The 11,776-nt window shown below is 38.0% G+C and overlaps 1 protein-coding gene across 1 annotated transcript; it reads right to left on the reverse strand.

Annotated features, from left to right (window-relative positions):
• Positions 1-3,149: 3,149 nt before the first annotated feature.
• On the reverse strand, positions 3,150-11,040 carry LOC127002553 (uncharacterized). Its single transcript, XM_050868636.1, has 5 exons — positions 10,862-11,040; positions 8,462-9,328; positions 5,887-5,947; positions 3,928-3,946; positions 3,150-3,269 (listed from the first exon to the last, which is right to left on the reverse strand). Exons 1-5 carry the CDS (start codon positions 11,010-11,012, stop codon positions 3,150-3,152), a joined length of 1,218 nt encoding a protein of 405 aa, XP_050724593.1. The 5' UTR covers positions 11,013-11,040.
• Between the last annotated feature and the right edge of the window lie 736 nt (positions 11,041-11,776).

An 11,776-nucleotide genomic window follows, 5' to 3' on the forward strand; every position in this document is an offset into this window, starting at 1 on the left:
TGCCTCTTTTACAAATGAATGGCATTTAGGCAAAAAGATGATTTTTCGGTATCAACGGAGGGGTGTGGTGTGGTTTGATAGTCCAGAGCTCGGTCCAAGCTTGAACTTGACGAGTTGTGCATGGCACCTATACAAACGAATATTTAACTCAAATTTTCAGTTTACCAACCATCTTAGTCAAAATAATACATACAAGGGTTGTCCTAACCTGGCAGCATCAAACATACTGCAAAACAGTACTTACCCGCCAATACATTCCAGTAAGCTGCCCTAACTTAACCGAGGTCGTTGCCAATGATGATCCAGAGACTGTAGGAACTCTGCTTCAGATATATGTTTTGTCTCTTTGTGTGGGTTGCACCTTTGCTATGAAAGCACTTACTTCACTTTCACTAGATACTGCCGAGTGCGGCGCTGCACGGAAAGCCAATACGGTCCATTGGCCTAGAGGGACAGTTTGACGGAACCATACGGCCCAGCTCGAGAAGCTGGGTTTCTGTCTCGGGAGCGTTCAAGCAACAATGCTTGGCTTCCATCTAGTTGCCTAGGCTGCCGCTAAACGACCTCGTATCCGGTTTCTAGCAAATAGCCTTGGACAAAGCATCACGGGAGATTACTGTCTTCACGGGTCATTACGAATGGTGTCGCCTGCCCAGGGGGTTACGTAATGCACCTCTTACCTTCCAGCGTATGATTAATACTCTTTTTGCTGGCATTATTCACAAAGGTCTCTTTGTATACCTCGATGACCTTATCATTGTCTCTAACGACATGAACTCTCATATCCAGAAACTTGAGGCTGTTCTTAATAGACTTTCTAAAGCTGGCCTATAGATCAGATTGTCTAAGTGCAACTTCCTTAAGGGGGGCGAATAAGGGAGGTCCTCCTGCCCATATGGTACGTCCAATAGCGTTGAAATATTAGTAGGTTATTTGTTTCTGTAAATATATGACATTCTGTGAATTTCATGAAATTTGGGTGAAGTATAGGGGAGACTCCAATAAAGTGTACTTTTTTTTTTGTTTGTTTCAACCTTTATTTTCAGTTAACCGCTGTGAAAAAAGAAACTTTGTTTACATATCTACATTTTGTATTTATGAAATTGTGATATGTTTTGTCTTCGAACAAAAAAATGCAATTTTTTCACTTACATTTTCTGGACTGTGTCCCGTTTTCTTTTTACATTTTTGAAATTTCATAGATCCAAAAGCTTGCCCTTTAGTTGTAGTTTTAGTTGATACCATACAAAAGTCGGACAGCCTTTTCCTGATTTTGTGAAATTTGTTGAAGTTGAAAAACTAATTTTAGAGATATTGGCTCCTAAAGATTTTTCTCCGTTTTATCCATGTCTTGACATTTGTATTTATCTGATTGGCATGGAATTTTCACATATGATTGTGTATACCTTGTTGACTTACTGGAGAATGATAAGGCATCTGGGCCCATACTTATAAAGCAAAGACTCCGTCTCAGCCTCGTATTCCGAGTCGCAGGAGCGGCTCCGCGTCCTAAGTCGCGTAGTTTCGAGCCGCAGAATCGGCCGTCGGTAAAGTTGGGTGTGGGATGTAATAGGCGCTATGGTTCTTAGCTCAGACGCACTTAGCGTGATCCAAGTCACCTTTGACATTAAGATCAAGAACCAGCTGCAAGGTAAACATGGCACGAATCCCAAGGTCTTTTCACCCTGGGCAGGACATATTGAACAGTTTAAGTGACGCAGAACTTGTTAAAAGATACAGACTGAGCAGGGGAGGAATTTTGTTTGTTACTGATTTATTAAGAAATGAATTAACGTCCCCAATATCAAGAAACAAGGTCGTCTCTCCGGGGGGAAAGTGGTTATCCTAGTCAGAGGTAGCATACCTGCGCCCTCTGCCTGGCCCACAAACTAACTACAACAGGTAAGTTATGTGCAATATACACTGCATGCATGATAAAATGCTAACTTGCTTGATAATTGGCCAGACATGAGCAGAGAGCATAGACCAATGTAATGACGAGGTAATTCACCACTTACTTAATATTTATACTATGGAGTGTCACATCTAATGGTGTACATATCACCTTAGATAAAACGGTAACTCTCCCATGCCGAAGTTGCACTTGTTAATTAATCTCAGCAGTCATTATTGTGGTAGAGTTAGTTTTCAGGATAATGCAATAATGTATACATTGTATGCATTACAGTGCACACAAGTGGACCAGATGCACCGTGGAGAGGGTCATCGGGCAGTGGAAGCGACGATTTCACATACTTCATGGGGAAATAAGGCTTAAGTCCCCTGCATATGTGTGCAGGATCATCGAGGTGTGTGCTTTGCTGCACAACATTGCAAGGAAAGGAACATCGGTTTACCTGAGGAAGAGGATCCTGCAGGTGACGAGGCTGGTGAGGGTGCACGGCCTCTACCTGTTGTGCAGATAGCACCTGCTGCTGGACGGAACCAGCGGGATGGTCTGCGCTACAGGGATGCATACGTCAATCTTCACTTCAAGTAAGTGCTGTGGCTACTTATAATTCATTACAAAATATATATATATTTTTTTTTTACGTGTCTATGGCACAGGTAGGCTATTACTTGATGGTACTGATGGGCTTGGTGGCTGGCCCAAATCTGTAATGGCACAGACTTGTGTTTTTTGTGGCACCATCTTTTTGCCTCATGCACTCCCCGGCAGATCATTATTGATCCTTTCTAGGCAGAGAGTGGTGGTCTGGGAGGCTTGTGGGTACTTTTAAGCTACTTTTAAACTACCCAAATATCACGCCAGCACGATGACCTCTTGGCTACCGCCTCACCATAAAGTATAAACCCCATCATTTTAACATTCATAAGAAACTAGTATTATAATACAACATTAATTTGCCTGTACTTTTCAGTGCTGGTCCTCACCCTATCCCTGCCCAACCCTAACCATCCCCATGATGATAAATGGCAAGCTTCCACACATGTAAACTGTAAAACCCACCTCCTCATAACATTAATCTGCTGGCTATTTCTCCAGACTTACCTCAGAGGGATAGAGAGAGAACTATGATCATGAATCATTTACTTTTAACCCAAGCTTTAGAAATCATATCATTGGTATTTTAAACTAATTCCCACAAATTTTCCCTGCTTATGTGTTCTCTCAATTGTGGCAGACACTACTGAGTCCTGCATTCCTGCTGCTTCAACTCAGTTTCTTGTGGAGTGGTGGGGAAGTTGATGAATCTTCTGAGTATACCAGCGGCTGAAAGTGTGTACACCGTCTCCTTGCTGGTCGTCTGTTGTGATGGGCCCAAGTCATCACTGCTACACCTTTTCATTTTTCTGATGCAATTTATTTGACAATATTAACCACTTTAAACTATGGGGGATGGGATGGATGGCTGTTTCTTGACCTTTATGGTGATACTACAACTTACACAAAGTCAGTGACTATCACAATTCATTCCTTATTATTATTATTATTATTATTATTATTATTATTTCTTATTATGCCTTATTATTTTAGTAGTTTTTTCTTCATTGTTTGGTGTTAAGTAAATTATTGAACAACCGCTGTTGTTCTGCTGGTGCTGTCTCTGTCCTGTTGGCCCTTCAAACCAGTGACAAAAGAACCCATTAACCCAATACAGGACCAGTATAACATTTACCTGAACACTGTTTACCGTCCCCATTTTACCCCGGCATGTACCTGTGTAATAAACATCCTCTTTTGGGTAAGAAAAATAATCATAGTATATCATTAATATTTATTTACTCCAACAGAAAAGAATGACAGATAATTCAGGGATTAACCCTTAAAGCACGGGCTTGTTTTACCGTGCCTGTCCTCCCACGTAGGCATATTCAGGCAAAAACATACCTCGCTTATCTTTTTATATCTTCACTTCTACTTATCTCACTTGCCTGAATAAAGTATCATTGTAAAGTACATACCATACATAGCTGGAACTGCCTGAGGGTTGGTTGAGGAGGAAGCAGTAGCTGGTGTAGGGGCTGACTGTCTGGGGCCGGGCTGCGTGGTTATTGGGTCCTCCTCCTCCTCAAGTAACCTGCTGGTTAAGTTCAAAGTGATGCATGATGAAAAAGTGTTAATATGTTAAAACATTTAGAACCATAATAAATATTAATGTATACCATTATTGATTAATGCTGGTACTCCATGCACTGAATTAATAAATTAAATTTAAATGAAAAGATATGGTAACTGTTGATTACAAAAAAATATTCATACTTTTATACAAGAAAGAAAAGCAACTCGTTTGTGGTAACCACTGAAATTGACTTGGGAAACTCCAAGTGAGGGAGAAAATAATTCCAAATTGATCTCTAGATATAGTATGAAAAACAATTAAAATGAAAGATTCTAAATACGTTTCACCCTAAGAAAAATGAAAAATTATGTATGCACGAACATTACTAAAATATGCTCAGCAGCAAATTTAACTCAAGGAATTAACAACTTTGCTGTGTGACACACACTAAAAGCATGTACACTCACGCATGGCAAAAAAAAAAAAAAAGATAAATCATTTGTGAAATTATTTTCATGGCACCTACATATACCTTTAGGGTCCCCAACAATCATGGAAATGTGCAAATCTAGTACAGTCCAGTTTGACAATTATGTTTTCTTCTGCCATAATCATGCAACTTTGCAAGTTGATAAACTCGCTATAACAAACTAAATGGGGAGAAGGATGTGACATATTAAAAAATCCAAACTTTTCATATATTACAAACTTTGTTTGGTATATAAGCTTTAAGTTCTCTTTTGGTGTTCATTATTGTAACTAAAAATATCCATTCATGACTCCAGATTAAAGGTGATTCACTAAATGACATGAATGACAGTGTTTGCAATAGGGCGGGCAGATTCTGCCGGTCCACTATGAACTGCCCTGAACTCACCTGCCAGACTTTATCAGTGGTTTCCCACAGACACAGAACTGTACCAGAAAAGTTTGTTGAGTTCCGTAAAAGTGAGGGTTATATAATTTATTTCTCAGTATGTTAATAAACAAAAAAGGTAACCCGATAAATAGCATCAACAATACGATCTTAAGTGATGAAGTAGCCCATACCCTTCATCCTTGAAGCTGACAGTCACGAGGGGAGAAGTAGGTGGCCCAACAACGAGGACGTTATCTGGCCGATCGTGGCGGAAGCTCCTGGAGACAGGCGGCTCATTCTGGCGCCCGACGCATCTGATTGGCTGTTCAGCAGCGCGTCTGTGATTGGTTCACTTCGCCTCCCATCTCTCCCTCTCGCTTTCGATGACGTCATTTGTAAACACAACTCAGCTGACAAGCCTGACAGCGAAGGAGATGTACAGGGATGGGAGATGCCTGACATTATACGGCACCCTTTGCAGTCACCCTTGACGACATAGGGCATTATAATAATATAGATGGCTACATTAAACAAATAAGATGTGGCAAGTATAACAGGTGGGGGCACACCCAGATGATTCGTCACCCATGCTTCAAATAGTGCAACTTTCAGTATAAATGACTGCTTGTAGTGATATTAGCGAATATTTAGTGGCGTTAGTGACTATTTAGCGATGTTAGCAACTATTTAGGGGCGTTATCGACTGGTAAGGTCTTAAGGGATGCTTAGTGTAGCGAAACCTTTAATAATCTTGGGCGAATCCACCAGGGAGCGAACAGTTTAAGGTGCGAATACCTACAGGTGGCGAAACCACTGGGAAGCCCTCTTTAAAGGTGTCCAGACCTTGAATACAAAGCATAAGCCGACTTACAATTGAACCCATTTATTGCTAAGTAAACAGAGGTTTGGAGTTTTAAGTAAAAGTCGCCGTAGGGTTAGGTAAGTCAAGTCCATAAGGATATAAATTAATCAGCCCTGCAAAGTTAATTTCAGCTGGCTCACAGATTTAGATTAGCCATGCACTTCTCAAATAACTCGTTACCATAGCCCGCAACCTTGACTGCTGTGCAATATTCCATGAACATGTATCTGATCCATACGGTAATGTTGGCAAATGATGCTATTCCTTACGTCCCTCTTCACCTCCATGAAACATTAAAATCCTACCCAGTGCTTCTAAAACATTCCTACATTTTACATCCCCTGTCCTTGTTCCACCATCCACTTCTACATGCTTACATAACACTGTCCCCAGGCATATACTAAAAATCTTTATCAACCTAACTTTCCTGTTCACCTATCACTACCCCACATTTTTCGGTATTCATTATGCACTTCACCACTTTCTTCTTGGTGTTTTACCCACCTCATGAGATAGAGCTCCTCATTACGAGTAAATTGAACCCCATATTGACAAGGCGCACTCTGTTTATAATGGCGACACAGAATTTTTAAAATTTAATTGCATTTTAGCGATCAGAAGTCGGCAGCGATACATCAACCCGCATCAAAGCCAGAGGGCACACTGGGTTAGGTTAGGTTAAGTTGGGTTAGGTTAGGTTGGTTAGGTTAGGTTGGGTTAGGTTGGTTAGGTTAGGTTTTTGTCTGTTCTGGACGAAACTAATTTTTCTGGTAGATTTCGGCTTGTTTTAATTAATCTACTAGTTATTTTTGGTGTAAATCACATTAGTTTCTGGGGGAATAAAAAATTTGGTTGATTTGCGCCAAAACAAGTGGTGGATTAATTAAAACAAGCCAAAATCTACTGTAAAAAATTAGTTTCGTCCAGAAAAGAGGGTGTTGAAATACTTAATACTTACCTCTTTTTCTGTGACTGGCACATTCTCCATTTCTCCCTATTTAAGGCGTGCTGCACACATACACCTCTACCGAAACAGATGGAAGATACATTACCGAATGAACTAGGTGTATGAAATAGAAGATATAGTGGGGCTGGGGAGAGGTAAGTTGTGCATAATAGGGGTAAATTATAACAAGGCGCCATCAATAATGATATATTTACAAACTCCTTATGTAACAAAAACTTTTGCTAATTGCGATGACAATCCTGACATGCTCATTTTTAATAGGTTGTTTTATCCTTTCCCTTTGGCCAGAGGCAAAGGCCACATATCAGACACATTCCAGAAGAACATGGTACATTCAAGTACGTATAGCCTTGGTTGAGATAATACCGAATCCTCAAAATAAATTTAAGTAAGGAAACCACTCACTGACATGGGACTCAATACATAATACAAAAGCATCTACGACTTTTCCTTGACACTATCCTTCCTTTGGCCAGTGCCAAAACCACATATCAGACAAATATCAGAATTACATAATACATACAAGTATACCCAGCTTTGGTTAATATAATAATCCTCAAACATTAAAGTAAACAGACCACTCAGTGGACATAGGATTCAATACATAAGACAAAAGCATCTACTTTTTTTTTTACCTTGATACACTAGCATTGCTTTTAATACAAAGGGTTACTGAAAAAATTGTGGACTATGGTAGAAAGACATGAGATAGGTACACCTTTAACTTGACACATTTTTCGATCACACCTTAGACCTTAATACCTCAATAACTATGTTCATCGTCTATTCTACCTTCTGATAGTACTGAACACTTACATCAGACTCAGACTTTGCAAGACTCTCCCCAATTATTAATCTTGCTATTGAACTAGGCTTTTTAAGCACATACCTATATTTTCTCGTTTTCTTCCTTGTCGAATACAACCGGTCTTGCTTAACACACTTTTTATTACCTGGCTCTGAAACAGTTGTCACATCCACAGGCCAGTTACTGTTGTTTGGTGGATAACTCGTGCCAGCATCTAATGTTGCAATTAACTTACACAATAAGCTATTAGCAGTTTTCAAAACTTGAAGGTCCTTACTTTCACTACATTTTGGGAGAAGCTGTAACATAATTTTGTTTTTCAATTGTTCCTGGTATTTCACAACTTGTCTATCATAGGTTTCCTCATTACTTACATCATGAATCATATTAATTTCTTCTGTTGACACCTTAGGTTTGGCTATTTCCTCATTACTTACAACATCATGGATCTTTTCAATTTCTTCTGTTGGCAACTTTGGTTTAGCTATCTGTGACTTATTTCTTAAAAATTCTGCAACTGCATGTATATGCTTACATATGTTCTTCATACCTTTAGCATTGTCATCACATGTGCACACATACATGCATTTACAGACATGACAGTCTGGACACCTTTCCCTACATACTTCACAAGTAGGATTATTTGTCTGTATCTCATAAAGCTTATTTTCAAAAGATTCAGAGGACACAGTGAAAAGGCCATGATCCTCCTGAGTAACTTCGAGCTTCATGCCTTTTTCATGTCTCTCTCTGAAAGGTTTTCCAGTTCTTTTCTTCATCAAGTCTACCATTCTCTTAAAAAGTTTCTCCTTCACCATTTTATTTAAAGCTAGTATTGTGTAATCCAATCTTTTAACTTTTTTACCTTTCAAATATACATATTTCAAAAGTCTATGCATGCTCTCTAGATGATTGTTTGTGTTTAGAATTGCACCCTCACGATAGCACTGTGGCCATAACTGAATTCTGTTCTCACAAAGATAATTTTCTTTGAAATAATCATGAAATCTTTCAAAACCAGCTTCTAACATATAGCTGAGAAAACCCTTACATTGCTTGTGAAATTCATTTTCTTCTTGTTCATCCATGAGAACTCTGACCATTTGATAAACTGATAGTTTTTCCATGAATGGTGCACTAATCTTGGATGCAATATTCTTTCTGAATGACCTGTCTGTGTGCCAGCTACAGTTGATATATTTAACAGGTAAATTCATATCTCTACCCATGGTTGCATCCCAAGCATTTCTAAAAACTGGATCATCATCACTCATGAAAGTATATGCTCTGACTTGACCCATACGTTTTTTCACTGAATTTAAGAAAGCCTTCAGAATACTGGTATTTACACTGCTGCTGATAAGGAAAGCTACTGGGAAACCTTTATTGAGATCAGTAAGAATCATTAATGTGGTTAACTGGAATCCTGAATATTGGCTAATGCAATGAGTTGAATCCATGCATACCTGTATCTTGTCACAAGATTTCATCTGGGTAGAAAATATTAATTCTTGTCCCCCTTTCATAAAACCTAATACAAATTCTTTGGATGGTATTTCAGGATTATCTGAATCTACATCTCCTTGATCTTTGAAATACAAGACTTCATTGGCATCCTGCATTTCTTTAACAATTAATCGTACACTTGTGCTGTCATCAGAGTGTCTGCTGTGGGTTTTATTCAATCCATACCTAACACAAATATTATCTATATCCTTCTTTTCTAAGAAAGACATTCGATTACTGCCTGCTGACTCCCGCACTCTGTCCAAAATTATGTCATGTTCGATCCCTTGTGTAATCATACCTGGAAAGAAATATCTTACTTAGTAAAGAAAAATAAGTTATAAAAATGTAAAACATACTGGCATTAGTTAAACTCAATCACTGTCTCTGATCATGCGTACAAGAAGTGTAGCTACATAGATTTAGAGGCAGTTATGATAATTAGATACTGAAAACAGGCCAGCTACCGCCTTGACTCATTCCTGCAAACTTAACTGTAATATAAATGGAAATTATTATAGTAATTGTAATAAATTGGTATCTATATGGATGATGTTGTAAGTAGGGCGTTTCTAGGATTCAAAACATTCAGAGTCCCTGGTACCAGAAGATCAAGGAGAGGTGTGCTCCTATAGCCCAAAGTTACAACAGCAGCAAAGGTAAATAATCTAGCATGCAGAAATTACTGTAAATACTAATAAACAGACATGGGGCAATTACCTATGTTATGCAATTGATGACTATTATAATTACTTCATATTTTCACAATTACGATTAAGAATACAATAAAATTAGATGTAATTGATTATGATTACAATTACTTGCTGTATTAATCATAATTACAGTCGTGATTATAGGAAGAGCTAAAAGGTGAACTTGCACATTTCATACTCGTTTACCATATTTACTAAATAGGATATGAATAATATCAATTTATACTGTACCACAACATTTTGAAAGAAAGTGCAGAAATGCATGTGCAGTATTTATTAGTAATGTAGTACAATATTAATAGTTCATAAGGTACATACTCATACAATAGATTTCTAACTCTTGGCAAGTTGGAGGTCCACTGTCAGCACAGATAATGATTACCCCATGTCTGCTAATAAATGCACTATAATCATCATAAGCATAACAATGTACTGGGGCTTATGAGTTTGAGTAGGTAAGGAAATACATGTTGAGATAAAAGAAAATTTACACTTACGCTTTGCAGATATGATGATTTCATCACAATCTAAAACATAAGGCATGGTTAATATCTTCATATATACAGGCGTGAAGGGGTTAAGCTATTACGCCAAAAAGGTGTCACTGTATATATATATATATATATATATATATATATATATATATATATATATATATATATATATATATATATATATATATATATATATATATATATATATATATATATATATACAGGTATCCCTCGATTACTGTGGTTTCTATTTACGCAATTTCACGTCAGCGTGGTGTCCAAAATCCCAACAAATGTTTCATTTACACTTTTTTTCCCCACTTTTACGTGTTGGTCATAACCGGATTCCACAAGAAGCCATCTCACCTCAAGTATAACATGACCTTTTTGCAAATGAAAAAAAGATCAAATGAGCATACATAAATTGCTTTTGTCATGGAATAACCTGAATTACAGGTTGGATTTCCAATACTCGGCACGCCTCTGGTCCCAGCCATGCCGAGTTTGGGAGATCCAACTTGTAACATATCTTGATAAAGCAAGAAAGTAAGCATGTGTCTTAACTCATGGGACAACCTATATATATACTGTTATTTTCTAGCTAGATAATTAATGTGCATTACATACCTGCAATCTTATCCTGTTCACTCTTGGGAAGTGTCATGTGAACCTGGCTGTTAAAATCAAGGTTGTGATCACGATGGTCAGAGTAAAAGGTCACACAAATCTTTTCATCCTTCTTCACAACTTCAATTGATGAGGTGCAGTAAAACCCCATCTCACAGGTACCTGTTAGAATTAAAATGAAAAAAAAAATAATAATTAGGTGTGTGAGGGAAGAACAAGGGGACTTAATTTTTCTAGCCCATTACTGGTAACCCCACATTTTAGCACCTATAAAAAATAGTGTAAGGTTTATTACTGAGATTAATTAATCCATTTACATATACAAGATTATTTACCTTGGCTCTTTTCTGCACGACTCTTACTGGAAATCTTCGTTGACTGAACACCTGATCTTCGACAGTAGAATATCTGTTTGGTGCCATCACATGATTTCTTTGGTCCAGAATGAGCCGTGTAATTGACTCCAATGTCCAGTTCCATACAGTCTTTCCATCTCAAGAAATCTGTGGAGAATTAATTGTTTTGGTATTTTTTTTTACTACTGTCACCTACATAGACTTGCTACTATATTCCCCCACTCTGGCTTTCATTTCCATCATACAACGATCCAAATACACATTAAACAGCCATGGTGACATCACACATCCCTGCTTTACTTCCACTCTTATGTCGAATCTCTGACTAAGCTTTCCATCCACCCTCAAACATGAACGTGTCCTTCTATAAAATGTCTTAATTGCCTCCAAAAACTATCCTCCTATATCATATATTCTTAGAACATTCCATAGACTCAGATCAGACTCGATCAGTAATCTCCCAAAAACTTTCCCAGGTACACTGAACTTTATAGTCCCTCTATAGCTATTGCACTCACTCACTACCTTTACCCTTGTAGAAATGCACAATTATTGCCTT

Source organism: Eriocheir sinensis, chromosome 23 (genome assembly GCF_024679095.1).
Source record: "Eriocheir sinensis breed Jianghai 21 chromosome 23, ASM2467909v1, whole genome shotgun sequence".
Lineage (NCBI taxonomy): Eukaryota > Metazoa > Arthropoda > Malacostraca > Decapoda > Varunidae > Eriocheir > Eriocheir sinensis.